Raw genomic sequence first — 19,465 nt, forward strand, 5'->3', positions numbered from 1 at the left:
GACGCCATCATTTTCTCCTCCTATTGTTGACCCACTGCCCATGTTGGCCACCTTCTGCACAGCCACACGTATTATGGAAAGTGGTCGTACAAAATGCTCAAGGTGATTCTATTGGACTCAATGCTTGAGTTTAGCTCATCCAGAGTAGTGCGATTTACCTGCTAGGACTACATGTGTGGTAGAGTGGTTGGCGCTGTCAGCTACTGTTGTACATGCACTGGGTTTCATTCCCTCTGATCACGGATGGCTGAATTTTCCACAGATGAGTAGGTCCGGAACGGGACACACTCACTCACATGTGATTAGATGAGAAGGTTCTCAAGTATATGAAAACCGGCATTTACCTACAATGCTAACACCTGCCTTGGATTACTTTTTTGTCTGTGACAATGAAAGCTGGCGAGATATTACTCATTTAAATGATCAACATCAACTAGATCATCCACGTTCGAAGCAGAAACATTATTTTCTTTAGATTTCCGATGGTTGTCTGAGAACATTTTCACCATAGAGTGTCATTCACGCTGCAATGAGCTGTACGATACATAAATTGTCTGTGAAGCCACTACCGTGTGCCGCACGGCAAACCAAATATCGACCTTCTGTGCTGTGGTGGGCGATGCCACTGCAAGTGGTTATCAAGGCGTACCTTCGGTCCTACGTGACGGATATCGCTTTCCAGATTTCCAGATTCCATAGTGGCTTATGTGAACCGTGGACGGAAGTATATAGCAGAGTATGTGACAAAAGCTGTGCGGCGCATTTAGGAGCATTCAGATGCTAATGGTTGTGTATGAATATTTCCCTCCACACCTCAGTATCCCCTGTTTTTAAATTCGTCACATGTTGGAACAGTTTTGATTGTTACAAGCAGCGCCTGCTACAGACAAAAATCCATGTTTAAGTCCTTATCTAGTATGTAGTCCTAATTTGAGTTTTTAAACATTTACTAAAGGTTTTCAAATTGCGTGACGTAATCCTTATTAGTCAAACTCACATAATGCTTCACTCGATTTTGACACCACAACTGCTGCATGAAACAGAAAATTTTTCCGATTCTTTTCTTTGTGTAGTATGAAACATACTAGGAAAGGAAAACAGGAAATGGAAAAATATACCACACTGCGCCGGAATTACCTATAAATGTAAAGGCAGCTGCACTCGGTTTGTGGTAGCATCGGAAAAACTCGATCCTCCGAAGAATGTCAGCCATTCCTAGCAGAATTTCCGCCCTATTTCACTGTTTGTATGAATCGCAAAGGTTTCATGCGGACGTGAATTTGATGCACTCAGCAGCGGAGTTGTTAGCCCTCTTGCTAAAATATTCCGTAACAAATATGCTTAAAATAAACAAACTCATAAAGAAAAAAAAAACTTGAAACCAGATTCCCAGGTTATCACATTCATTCACCCAATACATTATGTGACGTAGATTGTAAGGTTATCAGTTTCATCAATGATAAAGTGCGTTCTTTCAAACATAATTTATAGCCTTAATGCTACAGCTACAGATTAGAAAAATGTTACTGGGTGATAAGTTATTCAAATGCACTGTGACGACCCGACAAATGTTAGAACACAGTTCATTCTTACTTAAGTCAAACGTTTGACAAAAGCTTAAAAATGTTACCACATTCTTCCAATCGTCTGCTAAAACCGGGGAGATCCAGGTTCGAACACCGTCTCAAGTTTACTTACGGTGTCCTCGACGAATATGACGAAAAGAGTGTAAGAAAATCTCAACGCCTAACTTTATTTACGCCTGGCAATAGCGTAAATAGAGCACTTATTTGGGGGAGCAGACACAAGGAAGAATGATGATGATATGGGGGACCTATATCTATACTTTCGTAAAATAGTTCTCTGAACTCTGATTATTTAACAGTACGCGACTCACTGCCTTGTCAATATAGCATTGCGGGAGACGATTTTAAAATCGGTTGCAAAATTGATGTCAATATGATGCGTCCATAGAGACAAAAACATAGACGTAATCTCAGGGATTATATCTCTTGTCATCACATTAAAATATTGCTGCACGATAGCTTTACCGTAGGGAAATTATGAAAAGAAACCTTTGAGTTAAATTAAGTATTTCCTTTTTAAACGAAACGATCTGTTTTGCTGAGAAGCGGCTAATTATACTGAACTGAAAGTTTTTGGTTTTTACTTTAATATGAAATATATTAATTTACGCACTTTCTTTTTCTTTTTTACTAACTATGATTTTCAGTCTATTAAAGCGTCCATTGATGACAAAACGCTATGAAATTATAATGAAATTATTCCTACGTAAGACGTCTACCAAGAATGGTCTGTTGTTCGGCCGTTCTTCTCATTTATCGAGCGTAATAAAAAATTTGAAAAATAAACCTAATTTTTACTTCTGCGTGAAGGCCGCGATATACATGAAAGAAAAATGAGCAATTAGCATAAATTACAATATATTCTTTAAAACTAACAACTTACAATGCGAAATGGCTGCTGTAGCGTTCGTTTTCTTCAAGGCTAGACCAGAGAGTTTGTGTAATACCGCTGGTTTGTTCCACCAGCGAGTAAAAGAACAATTATGTTGCTATGCACATTCTATACAGTTATCTTATCGAGAATTTTGCTTCGTTATTATTTCATTTCATTACAAATTACCATTCTGCCTATTAATTACACGCGCATTTTCAGAGTCCCTGTCTGATATTTTCAGTCATGTACAGTTTTACAATTTTATTTTACTTCGTTTTGCGTTCGACTTGTCGTCGCACGATTTAATATTTTGTACCGCGTATGGGTACAGACAGAGAAGCTAGTATATTAGTCGCAGCCATCTCGAATGTATGGAATGTATGTGTCTAAAATATTAGGACACAGAGATCTGGCAGTGGTGTCCATTGCGCCTACACGTCTAAAAACAGTAAACAACTTTATTCTCACAGCACTCAGTTTGTACATGTGAGTAATAACACCACATGACAAAGAAATACTTTAAATGAGAGGATGAGAACAGTCACGTTATAGATCCAATATTACCAATTCCTGACAGAGGTTTCTTTCTAATTTTAAACCATGTACTCATATGGGCCAGATAGGGATATTCCAAAGGATTTTAAAACCATGAAATTTCAGAAAGTAAATGTAATGTTAAAAATTTAAAAAATAGATCTCAACAGAAGCACAAGAAATCAATTGTAGTCCGCAGTCAGAACTCTTTTAAGGGGACATTGTACATGAAATTTGAGAAATTTGACATTTTCTGTTTTCTACTCCATAATGTACTTTGGATTTTACCGAATATTTTGGTGTATAACACATTGAAACCAGACAATTGTAGGACCTTCAAATAATATTTTGAATGTTGACATGCGTCAAAGTTCGCAGCTACATATATACTGCCACAGTTGAGCAGCATATCTTGAGACCTACACAGTCTAGAAGGCTGTGAATTGCTTCGTTTTGTGTCTACTGCTACGTCTCAGGAGTTGGCATTGCGAATAAACAAATCATTCCTTTGTTTCTGGTACTAGTTTTTTTTTAAAAGTAGTGTAATTATCGGTTATTTCTGCAGTAAGGTAACTTCAATTGCTTTTATTTGTAAATAAAATGACTAAGCGTAAAAGTAACTTCAAGAAACGCAAATTTGCGGGTAACAGATATGTGAGACCTGCATTTTCTTTTGAAGTACTTGAAAACACGTGTGCTAGCAGTGAAGGCAACCACGATAATGTTTCTGTAGTGACCACGCTCCCTAGTGCATAGAAAAGGAAAGTAACTTTAGAAACGAGTTGGGTGGATGCATTTCACACTTAGTTCTGTAAGATAAAGTGTAACTGTGTTTGTGGTGTGTGTGTGGGACATGTCACGGAAAGGATGGGAACATGGCTGCATAAACCAAAAACCAAGCTAGATAACACAAAACTGTCTGATGACAAGACAATAAAATGTGCTGGAAGACTAACGGACAAAGTAATTGATGAATTACAGGAATATTATGAGAAGGCCATTAGAAATAACTGTGAGAATTTAGAGAAGATGAAAAGAGCTGTATGGAGCACTTTCATTCATTGACTGTCAACCTATGAGAAGACATGTCATGTTTTATATCCATCAAAAACTTGGTGTAAATATAGGCAAGCTGAATTTTATGGCACACTGAATGAATTTACACATAAACATTATCTTCCTTCGGCAGTAATGGAGGCAATCAAACCTATTTACAGAGATTTGGCACATCCTGACCTACTAAAGAAATGTTTACATGGGAAGACCCAGACTGTGAATGAGTCCCTCAACAATGTTGTGTGGTACCGTGTGCCTAATAATGTATTTGTTGGCCGTATGACCCTAAAGTTGGCAGTGTCTGATGTTGTAATAACTTTTAATAGTGGAAACTATGAAAGACTTAAGGTTCTGGAGAAGTTAGGGGTAAGATTTGGACAGAACACAGCTAAAGGACTGTGGGAACTGGATGAGCTTCTTGTACATGAAGCACAGTTAGCTGCTCAGCAAATGACAAAAGAAGCAAGAAAGAAAAGAAGCAGGCAAGCAATAAGCTGTTGTGACACTGAAGAAGACAGAGAATATGGGCCAGGGCAATTGTAGTGCATAAGAGATGCAGAAATGTAAGTCTGTGTAAACCTCAATATCTCTGAACTACTTTCAATAAATTACCCATTTTCTAAAAAGTACTGATGGTAGATACATGAAATTTTCACAGCATGCCAAGTGTGATATTCAAAAACAGATGGAGCAAGAATAATTAAAAATTCTGAGTTGTTTTCTTTCTATGTTCATTTATGTACAAAATTCTGTCAAAAATTGAGTGTTTAGAAAAAAAGATAACATGTCCCACAATACAATTTTCGTAATAATTCTAGTTCAGTGTATCTAGAAATGTGCATTCAATAATTATCGAAAATCGTAAGTTGGTGTCTTAAAAAGTTTCCAAGATAATGGGTCACAAAATTCGATAATTTAACATTGGCAGCATAGGACATACAGTGTCTCTTTAAAAGAAAACTGGCCCAGTAAGGAACAAGCCACAGGACAAGCAGGTTTTCTTGAAGGTAAAGGAACTTGTGAACAGATCCTCAAATAAGACAATAGAAAAATCGCGAGAGTTCTGTGTTCCTGCTTTCATCTGCTTCCTTGACTATAGGAAAGCCTTGACTGTGCTGTTTGGGAAAAGCTGTGGCAGGTGCTCACAGAGTTTGGTGTCCCACTCCACTTGATAGCACTGATCAAAGGTCTATACAATAATCACTTTGCAGTTGTAAAGACAAGTGCTGACTCGTCCGATTCCTTCAGAGTACCGAAATGTGTGTGACAGGGTTGTGTCCTATCCCCAGAACTGTATAACATCTATGCAGAATATGTCATTAGGAAAGCTCTTGATGATTGGACCAAAGGCATCTCAATTGGTGAGAAAACTATCAGTGACCTTCGTTTTGCTGATGTCATGGTGCTTTTAGCCAACAGCGAAGATGAACTTCATGTGCTACTAACAAGATTAAAGGACATTAGTTTAGCATATGGATTAGACATCAACCTCAGCAAGTCCAAACTCATGATAATTGATCGAGAAGAGTAGATCCAGCTCACAGGCTGATTAAAGTAACTGGAAATCGTACATTCCTTCACCCATCTTGGTTCAACCATCTGCAGCACTGGAAGCTGTGAAGTTGAGATAAGAAGACGGATCACACTAGGATGAGTGGCTATGAAGAAGCTCACCAAGATTTGGCAGAGCAGAGCAATAACAAATAGGACAAAGATCCAACTAGTTGAACACTCGTGTTTTCTGTCTTCTTTTATGGTTGCAAAACATGGACACTCAAGGCCAGAGACAAACAGTGTATCGACGTGTTTGAGCTTTGGTGCTGGTGTAGGATGCTACACATAAAGTGGACCGAAAGAAGAACAAATGTTTCCATTATTGAACAACCCGATATCTCCAGACGCCTTTCTTTTCGAGTCACCGAAAAAATTCTCCAGTTCTTTGGCCATATTGTGCGAAGAGATGAAGAAAATCTAGAGAAAATAATTTTCTAACGAAAGATCGAGGGCACGAGACCAAGAGAAAGAGCAGTGAGCAGATGGATAGATCTTCAGCAGGCAGTAAGGACGCTGGCAACCGTCCTAGATGGAGACGCTTGGTTCACGGGTCATGACACTCAGCAATGAGCACAACGAATTACAATGATGAAGGAAGAAGAAAGATGTTTAAGAGATCACCCATATTTTCTTTTTTCTTTTTAAGGCCTTCAGTAAATTAGATCATTATCATCTCAACTGAGGCATGTATAGGATGACCAACAAAATAATTACCAAAGACATTTTTAAAAAAAATACCATGTATGTACTGGTCCACAAGAGGACACACACTAGTGGGAATGCTAGTGACCCCTAGTTTACACTTTCATTTGTATACAGACAAAGCAAACACACTTTCTAAAACAGAGCAAGAATCCTTTGTCTTGCACTTGTGTTATTATTACAGAGTACCAGACAACTACTGAGCATTTCTCTCTTAATAAAATAAGACCCATGAGTTACAACAACAAATTTCGATTTAAGTTTCTCAGAACTCGGATAAGAGGTGCTGCCAAACAAAGTTTACAAACGGGCGCAAGCACATATCAATGAACATCGTAACTGAAGCAGTCTTAGATTCCAGAAAAACAATATATATGTGGTGCTTATTTAACACAAAAACTTAATGTAGGTAAAGACCGATTGAGAATGACCCCTCATATGACAAATCACTGTCCCCAGAAATAGACAACCCGATGTCGCAATGTTAGAGAGACCCCAAACACAAGGTGGTAGAAAGAGGCTCGCCATTTTCAACCGGCACCCCTAAGAATCCCGCAGTGAAGATGATGGGCGGCAACAGGTGGACAGGCAGTCTCACTAGCACAGGCCGCTGGCACAGAAGGAGGAACAGCCATATGGGATGCCCCTCACGTGAAGCTCTGTCTCACTTTGTCCATGTTCAGGACAGCGACCATCTCTTCCACACATTCCTCTGCACTCTGCCAGTGCTGCCGTGTTCCACTGTCCAGCTTGTTCCTCATCCATCCCAAAACTCCCCGCATGTTGTGCTGTGCCAGTACTTAACACCTTTTGAGGGCCAAAGATGCTCTTTCTTCCCATATCTTCAATCAGAGATTGGCATGGTTAAAGTAATACTGCATGAAGACTGCTGGAATAGTTGGTTTTACCAGTCTGGCGACTCATTTGATAACAAAAAAGTGAGGGTATTGGGATATAACCTTTTGGTGGGGACCATATACTGAACCTCAGTTGATGCCCCTCACGTGAAGCTCTGTCTCACTTTGTCCATGTTCAGGACAGCGACCATCTCTTCCACACATTCCTCTGCACTCTGCCAGTGCTGCCGTGTTCCACTGTCCAGCTTGTTCCTCATCCATCCCAAAACTCCCCGCATGTTGTGCTGTGCCAGTACTTAACACCTTTTGAGGGCCAAAGATGCTCTTTCTTCCCATATCTTCAATCAGAGATTGGCATGATGCCCCTCACGTGAAGCTCTGTCTCACTTTGTCCATGTTCAGGACAGCGACCATCTCTTCCACACATTCCTCTGCACTCTGCCAGTGCTGCCGTGTTCCACTGTCCAGCTTGTTCCTCATCCATCCCAAAACTCCCCGCATGTTGTGCTGTGCCAGTACTTAACACCTTTTGAGGGCCAAAGATGCTCTTTCTTCCCATATCTTCAATCAGAGATTGGCATGGTTAAAGTAATACTGCATGAAGACTGCTGGAATAGTTGGTTTTACCAGTCTGGCGACTCATTTGATAACAAAAAAGTGAGGGTATTGGGATATAACCTTTTGGTGGGGACCATATACTGAACCTCAGTATTTTGAATACACGCTTTCGTGTCTGCTATATTGTAATCCATTTCGCTCTGTTGCAGAAAAATGTCAGCAGCATAGGCAGAGCAACGAATCTTTGGTGTGCTGGGAATACAAGTGTGATTTTAAAAGTTCTCAGAACAGAATAGAAAAAATGTTTTTACGTCACTGAATCTTTTTTTACTTTCAAACGTATTCTCCTTGTACATTAATGCACTTGTCCAACTATGTTCGAGAGCCTTGATCCCATCTCGAAAATGACTTTCCTCAAGGCCTGCAAAATAGTTCTCAACTCCAGCTTTCAGTTCTTCGTTTGAAGTGAATCTTCGTCCACCAAGAAAAATTGTCAGTTTTTGGAAGAGATGGTAGTTTGACGGAGCCATATTAGGTGAATAAGGCGGCTGTGGCAAAAATTCATACCTTAATTCGTGTAATTTTGCCATGGCGACGGCACATGTATGCGTGTGTGCATTGTCTTGATGGAAGATGACTTTCTTCCTTGCTAAACGTGGCCTTTTTACGCATATCGTTTGTTGCAATTTGTCCAGGAGATTAGCATAATATTCTCCAGTAATTGTTTGCCCACTGGGATGATAATCTACAATCAGAATCCCCTTCACACCCCAGAACACAGATGCCATGACCTTTCCCGCTAGAGGAATTGTCTTTGCTTTCTTTGGTGGCGGAGAATCAGCATGTTTCCACTGCTTTGATTGTTGCTTTGTCTCTGGGTTATAGTAATGCACCCAAGTTTCATCTTTGGCCACAAACAGGCGCAAAAAGTTTTGTTCGTTTCACCTAAAACGGTCCAAACATCGTTCCGATATGTCCATTCTCAAGCGTTTTTGATCCAATGTGAAGAGTCAAGGCACCCATCTTGCAGATAATTTTTTTCATTTCCAATCCTTCCGTTAAAATATGATATACCCTTTCAGATGACATCTGGCAAGAGTGAGCAATTTCACGCACTTTCAATCGGCGATCCTCCGTGAGTATTTTGTGCACTTTTGCAATGATTTTTGGAGTAGTGACATATTTTTGACGACCACTGCGCGGATCACCATCTAAGCTCTCCCGATGTGATTTAATTTCATTTGCCCACTTGGCAACAGTTGAATATGCAGACTCGTCCAGTGTAATTTGGAAATCGACATGAATGTACTTTCTTTACGAAGTACTCAATCACTGCTCGAATCTCGATTTTTTCCATCTTCGCAAATCATTACTCGGGAACAACAACAGAGCCACGTCACCGCCAGAGCTCTCTTCAGAGAGCGCTGACGTGGCACGTGTTTACAGGCGACAGTCCAATGAATATCACGTGAACCGCTCATGGTGATTCCGAGAACTTTCCATACCACCCTCGTATTTTCATGCCAGTTATATACATTGTATAGATTTGAGGACATTGAGGGAGTCGGAAATGACAGGCCATTCCTGATGATGAATACATCCCATCTGCTGTGTTGCCTTCAAGAGTGTATGCAATTCTACGTCGAGTATAGTAGATTTGTTTGGTAATCGAATCCTGAGGACATGCTCTAGGAATACAAATGAGCAGCAGAGAAGTTTCTCCTTCTTGTTCATATCCGTCAGTATCACCGCACAGTTACTCTGCTAATTCGAAAAGTCGTAAAATAAGACTGAAAATCACACCCAACTTTGCTGTGCTTTAGTGCTCTTCTATACTTCTAGGTTTTAGGACGCGCCCCCTTCTACCACTCCCCCCACCCCCCTCCCCCGGCCCCCGCCGGCCACAGAGCGAGATTTGTGATAAGTTTTTCAAGGAGAAATCATTTTACAGAAAATACTGTTCTGAAATTCAGGTTTTTAAACCATAATATCTTATAATCAAAAACATAACACCACAAAGTTCCAGTATAAACAACAGCTGCCACCGCCTGCCACCGTACCAGTGTCACTTTGCTTCATACGTATTGGCACAAGTCGGTGGTCTTCATGACTATGACATCATGTTTTCAAATGCTGCGAGCTGCAACGTTCGAACAGTTGGTTTGTAGCTACTCTATGAACGTGTGTTCAGTATCAATCAACAAGGCATTTAGCGGGTAATGACGATGAAGATATTCCTGCTCCATGTGGGTCTCGTACAATTCCGATTTCCCACGTCTTCACGAAACGTTAGTTCCGTGTTCACTTTGTATCGTAGCAACTGATCGTTGCATCGCGGCTGAGTTGATAACAATGCCAGATAAAGATAAGACATTCCCCCTCCCCCCTCCTCGCCATGAGGCTGCCGTAATCTTCCTCCTCTCCTTTCCTCTCCTACCCACATCATGTTACACTGCCATGGGGAAAGACTATACAGTATGTAAAACTTTCACGGTAGTGAGTGAAAAAGAAGTCACAAGTTTTATTTACACAGGTAATAAATAAATTCGCTTCTAAATGTAAAATGTTACTAATAGAATAAAAATATCTATGACTTCTTTTCAAACTCGTAAGATAATTAAGTAGTTTCTATGTTACTAGCCTAAGAGAAAGGTCTTTACTATTAAATTAACATGAGACTCTACGTGTAAAAATTGACCTGAAAAACCACTATTGTTGTTTGTAATTTTTGGCGGCCTTGAAACAACTCTACTTCGTGGCGCTGCTGACCGGGCCAAGCAGCGGGTGGCCGCATATGAACAATCGGCACGTAGCTTCAGCACAGTTGTAACAATGGCGGCAGCATCAAAGCTGGTGGCGGCGGCATTAAAACCGCTCACACGAACAGCAGCACACGTTGCCAGTGGTGGCGTGCTGATCCCTGCCTTTTGAACGCTGGGGCGCGCAGAGACCCGCTTGTCGGTGGTGTCGTGTAGAGAGGCCTTCTGCACTTAGAAACTCAGTTCCGTCTCTTTCTTTCTGCATCTACTCATTATTTCTCTTTAATCAAACTAAAACATGAAGCGCGCTTGAAAATGCCATGAAACTTGCTAAGCGTTGTAATTTGGAAAGTAATTCTGAATCTATGTGGAACGTACGCCTCACTGCTGTTGTGACGCTGCCTCACGCCAAAACATTGTATTCAACTATTGTCAGTACTGTCTACCAAATCGCTCAATAAACATTACCTTTTGTTCTGCTCGCGCTATTGAATATACATTATTGTAAACACAGAACACAGGCTATTATGACGCCACAGAAATTAGTTTAAATAAAATTACTTCTATAACAAAACTGTAATGTAGTTAAGTTACAATAAGCCTGACCATAGAATACGCACCAACGGGTATTGTTTCTAAACGAAAACAATAGTTGTGGAAAATGCCATGCAATTTAAATATTTCAATATCTTGCTTCCTGCAGTGAGCATAACCAAGGAAATGCTTCCTCTGTCTATAGCACAGATTCCCACAAAAATAATTTACTCAAATATATACAGAAATTAGTTACTGGAAAACAATTATGAAAATTCAAGGATCGTGGGATTTTGTTGTTAGCAACAGCAATTAAAGAAAGATCTGATAAAAAAATGACCAATTTGATTCAGAACTAACTATTAAACTGGGAAATTCTGTGACGCTATACATTACGTTATAATAATCAGAAAATCATAAACTCGTCATACAGATGACAGATTTGTTCTGTGCTGTAAGTCCATACTATCGTTTAACTGAGAAAAACATATTTCGTGAGTAGTCGCTGCAAACTGAATATTTATTTATTGAATCACAAACAGTCAAAAGGGACCTGTTATCATAAATGTTAACACGTTTGCTGCAATCTGACCGAAAAAAGTTTTACACCTATAATACATCTTGTAGGAAATTCAATCACCGCATTTCGCATTAGTAGAGAATTATTACAAAAATAAACACACACTTGAATTAAAATCAGCTTCACAGCGAAGTCGACCATTTCAGTCAACGTCACACAACAATAGTCCATCTTTGATGAATATTTTACAAAAATATCAAAGCTTCTTGAGTTACATTATAGCTCTGTTAAAATTACTTTTTCATTTCCAATAACATACTGTGTATATAAAAATGCCTTGTACTTTAAACCATTACTTTACAATTTTACTTCAGTGGGGTACATGAAATTGTTACACTGTTTTAAGCACCAGTGCAGAACTTTAAGAATTCCTCATCTCAGTAGATTTTTGGCTCGATTTGTCATTCAACAATTAAAATGCTAATGACCAATAAACTGAATCGATCAGATTGAGTATAGACCTGTTAACTCATTTATGATGAACTACAAATGTTACCAAATGAAGAATATCACATTAATAATAAATCGTATTCAGCGCTAATTTTGTGATTACAATTTTGTAGTCTGAAATATGAATTTAATTGCCATTCACTCATAAAATAACAAGTCCTGTCAACATACAGTATATATCTTTGACCTAAGGGTATATAACTTTGTTTAAATTCTTCCCTTTAAATTATATTACACTTTCAACATAGCATATTTACTTAAAATCACAAACAACTGTTATTCTGACCAGAGTCACTGGCATATGACCAGTCAATTTATGCAGAATATACGTTGCACATTTATTGTTAAAAAGTACCTTTTTAGGACATTTTGAATTTTAACTGAGCTCACAGTTTTATCTGAGTTCTTACTCAGTGGCTCAAACAAAGGAAAAAAAGTATGCATTGCGAAATTATTTCAAACACAATCAAACACGTTATTGTCTTCATTATACACTTTATCACTTCGTGCATTTGACTGTGTAGCAAGTGAAGAATGATATCCCTTCGCCAGAGAAGACTTTACATGACGCCCAGGTTCATATCTAGCTAGAGGTGGTCCCAGAAGTCTGATGCATAATAAACTACAAACAGTGCTGATGTAGAGTGAAGATCTCAGTGGTGTCATAAATAAGTTCATTGCAGAAAAGCCACATTCACACTCCGCACTCGACACTGCAATGCTGTTTATTACTGATAAGAATTTTTTGAACGTTGGTGGCTGTACAAGAATAGTTGGTGTTTCTCCGCTTAGTACTGGTTTCAGAACCTGTTTGTACTCCCTGAATTCCTTTATTATTTCACAAGGGCTATTAATCTTAAATCTTTCACACATTCGAGAAACCTCATTTTCTCCATAAGTGATCGATATGTTTTTAGGCCAGAATTTAGGGGGGAATGATCTTCATGTCATTCATAACAACATCGTAGCTTTCAGATGCATTCACTGTTGATAACAGCCTGGATGACAAATTATTTCTCAAGCTGCGATAAAACTGTTTATGAAGTCTTACATAAAGTTCGACACATTGAAAGTTCATATTTTCCAGTGCAATGTTAGATACATTTGCATGTTGTCACATTGCATCAACCCGACTTTGAAACACTTTTATTAAAAGTCGTTGTGAGCTTGAACAAGGTTTACACTTGATCTTTGAAACTGTAGCGATAGATCGACCAACTCTTCTGAGGCATCATACATTACAGTTAGGTTGGAAACAAAAGATGTATATGACAATGTATTACAAAGTCCCATGTTTTGAGTCCCGTTTCTCGTCCTCTGATGCTTCTAAAAACTGATGTAATCTTTCCGTACAGCTTTTACTGCCAATAAACTAGAGGCCACCCAACGAGTATCAAGCACACGACCGATTTATAAAATTTCTTGCTCCAAACCTCTAACAACAACTGCCAGCTTAATGCTGTTTTACAGAGAGCAGATGAGAATGTTTCTAACTTTATCCATTAATATTTTAAAGTTATTAATTCCCGCCACTTCTTCTAATGTGATGAATAAGTTTGGAAACATTTCTATCACCTGCTTTGTGAGGATAGACTTTTTTCCTAACATGACAGAATCTCCATCGCAAGTCAAAGCGATTAAATGGTATTTCAAAACGTCATAGCCTAGACGTAGTTATTCTGCTTTAAAAGTTCTTTCAAGATACCAGATGCTGTGGTGTCATTTAGCTCAAAAAGCGTCATGGGGTTTTCCATTCCTTTAAACAAGGTTCTAAAGTATACAATGAAAGCGTTTATGTTTGAAAGAGAAGTGGCTTCATCCAATGAAGTGAAAATTTGGAGTCATTCTTTATTAAATTATTTATTAGATATGATGTCATATGGTCAGAAATATGAGGCATTATAATAGAGCAAGCAACATCGGAATGTAGCATTCGGCCCATATCCAAACCATTTTTAATTTGGAGATCAATTTCTGTCTCAAACTTATAAAACAGTCTAATTAACTTTGCTTGCTTATAAGCTGTGTGAAATACGCACTCAGTAACAACTTGTTGTTCCTTTACCATGGAAGAAACTGAGTTATGAATGATATGTTTTTCTGTGTTAGTCTGGATTTTGTTCGCTATACCATGAGCTTGAGGTGTGCGATGATCAAATAGTTTTTTCCTAAGAGACGTTAGTTGATCTTTTTTATTTGTCCCATATGAGCCTGCAGTTCCTAAAACCGATTGCTCACTCAGTTTTATCCCTTTCGTTTTGTCAGCACCTGGTGTAGATACACTTCTACAAACTTGACTACCTAGCTTTTCTTTAATAATTAACCACAGGTTTTTAGCTTTATAATCGTTACATCGTTCGATAGACCAACAATCTGGCTTTTCATCATCATAACAATTATGTTTTGAGGCATGGAGTGCATGAGATTCGAAGTATAGAACTTCACTGTATTAGCAGAGCTCTATTATTTTCACACAGTTGATTTTATTCTCCTCTTCCAGCTCCTGATGCAGTGCAATCCCTCAATGTCTACAAGAGAGGTCGCAGAATGGTTGGCTTGAGATGGTCACCACCAGTCAACACGTATGGGGATATTGAATCGTTTATTATCACATATTCTAAAGAAGGCAGCGGCCATAAAAAGAAACTTATAACAGAACCAACATATTGTGGTGCTTGGATTGATCTTTACTGTTATACTGTTTCTGGTCTATCACCAGGAAAGAAATACCACTTTGAGGTAATAAGACTGTACTATTATTATGGACTCAGCCAAACATAAGTTAATCTTTAAAAAGAGTTTGACAAAACATCTTTAGTAAATTGTCCAACATTATCACAACACTTCTTTTTCTCTCTCACAGCTGTGCCTATTACTACAATTAAAAACTGTGAAACCAACTTCTGCTGCTGATAACACAAAATTTATAACTAATATTCGATATTATATTCAACCTTACCCATTAATACATTTCTGAAATTAATCAATAAATTGCGATTTTCATATATGAAATTTATAATCTGCAAAGTAGAAATTTAACAGACAATAGTGGCTTCCTAGCAGATTCATCAGTGATGTTTTTCATATTACCATCATGCATTTAAGTATAAGGGACCTCCTTTGCAGCATTTAATAATTTCTTTAGATCACATCAGTAAACAAAGTTTGTGATCTGATTTTTAATTATCAACAAGTTTGTATCTGTATTTTGCATAAATATTTCTTAAGATTTTTTCAATATTTACACAATAAAAATAACACACACACACACACACACACACACACACACACACACACACACACACACACACATAGTGTAAACTAGTTACTCATATGTCAGAGTCTAGTAGATAAGAAAGAGTTCTCTTGTGATGGAGATCACAATTTATGGTAAAAGCTGACAGTCAGTCTATTTTAAAAGCTGACAGTCGAGAGTTTTGTATTAAGTTATTACAAAGAGACATAATGCGCAATCTTAATTATATAACAAAATTCAAATATTTTGTTCTTTAGAAACAGACATGTACTCGATGTCATTTGAAAATAGGGTAATATGAGGACAAAATCACTCATGATTTCCAATGAAATTCTGTTACAACTGTGGTTATATTCTTCCATTACCTAGTCACATTTCAAATCTGGGTTATTACACGACCAATAATTTTTTGTTTCTTTTGCGTTGAAAATACTGACGTGTTCAGTTCTCATAAGTGAGAAAAATAGATGCTTGTATTATTAAGAGCTTGTCATGTGTTCTCACTATTCAGAAAATTCTATTAAACACAAATATTTTCTTGAACAACTAATGTATATGTGATTGCAATGGGTCATTTTCTCATCTTTTAGATCCAAGTAAATGTTGCTCCATTTATTTATAAGATGAAATACTTCATGACAGGCATATCAGTACACTCGTTTTGATACATGAAAGTTTTGTGAATTAGGATGAAATTGATATTGAAAGCATAGAGCACATAAATATTCAACCTAATGGACTCACCACTGTGTGTAGTTTTGTCCATTCTGCAATTGTTTTGTACTAGTGCGTAGAACACATCAGAACCATAGCCAAAAGGGTCAAACGTACTCCATCTTGACTGTCTCTTGTTACTGGAGGAATTTGTATTGAAAAAGTGTTCTGTACACTGCTGAGTGTGTGTGAGTGTATATGTATATGTACGCTTTCTTGCGAGATGAAACATCCGAGTGGAGGATATGAATGAGAGGTTCAGACGCTTCTGCGACTGTGTAGGCTGCAGATTTCTCTACTGCTGCCATATGGTGGTTGTGTTTCGGGTTCTGCTGAATAGTGACAGTAAGATAGGGAGAGAGATGGAGAAATAGAGAGAGAGAGAGAATATGTATACCTCTGCTACAGTTACTACATTTCAAATTTCAGGTCTCATTTTTATAACAAGAAAATTTTCTATTATATTTAGGTCCAGGCACGTAATAAAGAAGTGAGCATCGATGGAGAACCTACTGCAGTGGAAGCTGTCACTTTAGAAGGGGGTATGACGATTTATTGCCACACTATTGCAATACTTTTAATGACACTTATGATAATGTTGCTAATTATACACTCCTGAAAATTGAAATAAGAACACCGTGAATTCATTGTCCCAGGAAGGGGAAACTTTATTAACACATTCCTGGGGTCAGATACATCACATGACCACACTGACACAACCACAGGCACATAGACACAGGCAACAGAGCATGCCCAATGTCGGCACTAGTACAGTGTATATCCACCTTTCGCAGCAATGCAGGCTGCTATTCTCCCATGGAGACGATCGTAGAGATGCTGGATGTAGTCCTGTGGAACGGCTTGCCATGCCATTTCCACCTGGCGCCTCAGTTGGACCAGCGTTCGTGCTGGACGTGCAGACCGCGTGAGACGTCGCTTCATCCAGTCCCAAACATGCTCAATGGGGGACAGATCCGGAGATCTTGCTGGCCAGGATAGTTGACTTACACCTTCTAGAGCACGTTGGGTGGCACGGGATACATGCGGACGTGCATTGTCCTGTTGGAACAGCAAGTTCCCTTGCCGGTCTAGGAATGGTAGAACGATGGGTTCGATGACGGTTTGGATGTACCGTCCCCTCGACGATCACCAGTGGTGTACGGCCAGTGTAGGAGATCGCTCCCCACACCATGATGCCGGGTGTTGGCCCTGTGTGCCTCGGTCGTATGCAGTCCTGATTGTGGCGTTCACCTGCACGGCGCCGAACACGCATACGACCATCATTGGCACCAAGGCAGAAGCGACTCTTATCGCTGAGGACGACACGTCTCCATTCGTCCCTCCATTCACGCCTGTCGCGACACCACTGGAGGTGGGCTGCACGATGTTGGGGCGTGAGCGGAAGACGGCCTAACGGTGTGCGGGACCGTAGCCCAGCTTCATGGAGACGGTTGCGAATGGTCCTCGCCGATACCCCAGGAGCAACAGTGTCCCTAATTTGCTGGGAAGTGGCGGTGCGGTCCCCTACGGTCTTGGCGTGCATCCGTGCGTCGCTGCGGTCCGGTCCCAGGTCGACGGGCACGTGCACCTTCCGCCGACCACTGGCGACAACATCGATGTACTGTGGAGACCTCACGCCCCACGTGTTGAGCAATTCGGCGGTACGTCCACCCGGCCTCCCGCATGCCCACTATACGCCCTCGCTCAAAGTCCGTCAACTGCACATACGGTTCACGCTGTCGCGGCATGCTACCAGTGTTAAAGACTGCGATGGAGCTCCGTATGCCACGGCAAACTGGCTGACACTGACGGCGGCGGTGCACAAATGCTGCGCAGCTAGCGCCATTCGACGGCCAACACCGCGGTTCCTGGTGTGTCTGCTGTGCCGTGTGTGTGATCATTGCTTGTACAGCCCTCTCGCAGTGTCCGGAGCAAGTATGGTGGGTCTGACACACCGGTGTCAATGTGTTCTTTTTTCCATTTCCAGGAGTGTAGATAAATATTGAGAGCCTCTATTTTGGAATATACTTCTGAGTTGAAGTTAAGCATACTGCTACTCTTTATGTGACATTTATCATATGATGTATGAGTCCGACAGCAGCAATCGGCCCAGACAGAAGCGGCCACAGGGAGGTAACCAATTCTGTGACTTTTACGAGTTCCTAACGAGTAGCGAACTGTACAATTTCATCTGTGTGCTTTGATAGTTCAGTTTCTTGAGTTTGTGCATGTTAATTTAATACCTAATAGACACAGTTCTTGCAGTGGAAAGTAAACCGATCTTGTGACATATTATAAGTTCCTAATCAAGAACGAATTATTTAGTCTTACCAGAGTCTTCAGTATTTCGGTTTTTGAATCTCTGTGTATTATTGTAATTTATTGGACACAGTTCTTGAGTTTTGGTCAGGGTTTACAGTAGAGTTCGGCAGCACGTGTCGCTATTGAGTTTGCCTGTTTAGTGTAGTTTTCCATGGTCTGTAGTATGGACAGGCACTGTGACTGTTGTGTGCAGATGCAAGTCAAATTGGTGGCACTTCACTCTCAGCTCCAGGCAGTAATGGCTTTGGTAACACAGCTTGAATCTGCAGCTGATGTGTACCATTGTTATCGCCAGGCTGCGGGAATCCAACTGATTTCCAGCAAATGCAAGTCCTCCGATCGGTCCTCACTGTTGACCAGTCCAGCTACTGCTCACACTGAGGTTCACCTCTCACCAGTGGTCGAGTGAGAGGTCACCTCAGGCCATGGCAATTAGTGAAAGACTCACAGAGGGGGCGCATGAAAGGCCTAGCCAGTCAGTCTAAAGACAGGTGTCTGTGGTTGACACTGTCGCTCAACCAGATGCAGTCACCTATCCTGTTTCGAAGGAAAGCTCTCAGCCTGCACGATCTGGACATTCACAGTGGGTGGGATTACTGATAGTTGGGAATTTCAGTGTTAGGAGCGTTCTCGGGCCCTTTAGGGACATGGCTGCCAAGAAGGGAAGGAAGCCAATGTGCACTCCATGTGCATTACAGGTGTAGTCATTCCAGAAGTGGAACGGGTCCTTCTGGATGCCATGAAGAGCACAGGGAGCAGCCAATTGCAGCTGGTGGCTCACATTGGTCCCAATGATGTGTCTCGCTTTGGATCGAAACAGATTCTCTCTGATTTCGAGCAGCTAACAGAAGTTATAAAAGCTGCCCAGCTTTCTTGCGAGATGAAAGCATGGCTGAGCGGAGGGTATGAATCAGAGGCTCAAACGGTTCTGCGACCGTGTAGGCTGCAGATTCCTCGACTGCCACCACCTGATGGTAGTGTTTCGGACTCTGCTGAATAGATCGCATGTGCATTGTACATAGGAGGTGGCTACATGGGTAGCATGGGCTGTGTGGCGTGGACTGGGTGGTTTTTCAGGTTAGAGGGTCTCGAGAAAACGCAAAAAAGGCTTCAGTCCCAAAGGGGGCGG

General features: G+C 40.3%; 1 protein-coding gene across 1 annotated transcript in view; it reads left to right on the forward strand.

Moving 5' to 3' along the window:
- The window catches only part of LOC126108298 (uncharacterized), a 535,066-nt gene that overhangs the window by 444,336 nt on the left and 71,265 nt on the right, over positions 1-19,465 (forward strand). Inside the window, exons 21-22 of the mRNA XM_049913520.1 lie at positions 14,545-14,783; positions 16,484-16,556. Coding sequence (XP_049769477.1) covers positions 14,545-14,783; positions 16,484-16,556 — 312 coding nt within the window. The remainder of the gene's footprint in view (positions 1-14,544; positions 14,784-16,483; positions 16,557-19,465) is intronic.

Source organism: Schistocerca cancellata, chromosome 11, assembly GCF_023864275.1.
Source record: "Schistocerca cancellata isolate TAMUIC-IGC-003103 chromosome 11, iqSchCanc2.1, whole genome shotgun sequence".
NCBI lineage: Eukaryota > Metazoa > Arthropoda > Insecta > Orthoptera > Acrididae > Schistocerca > Schistocerca cancellata.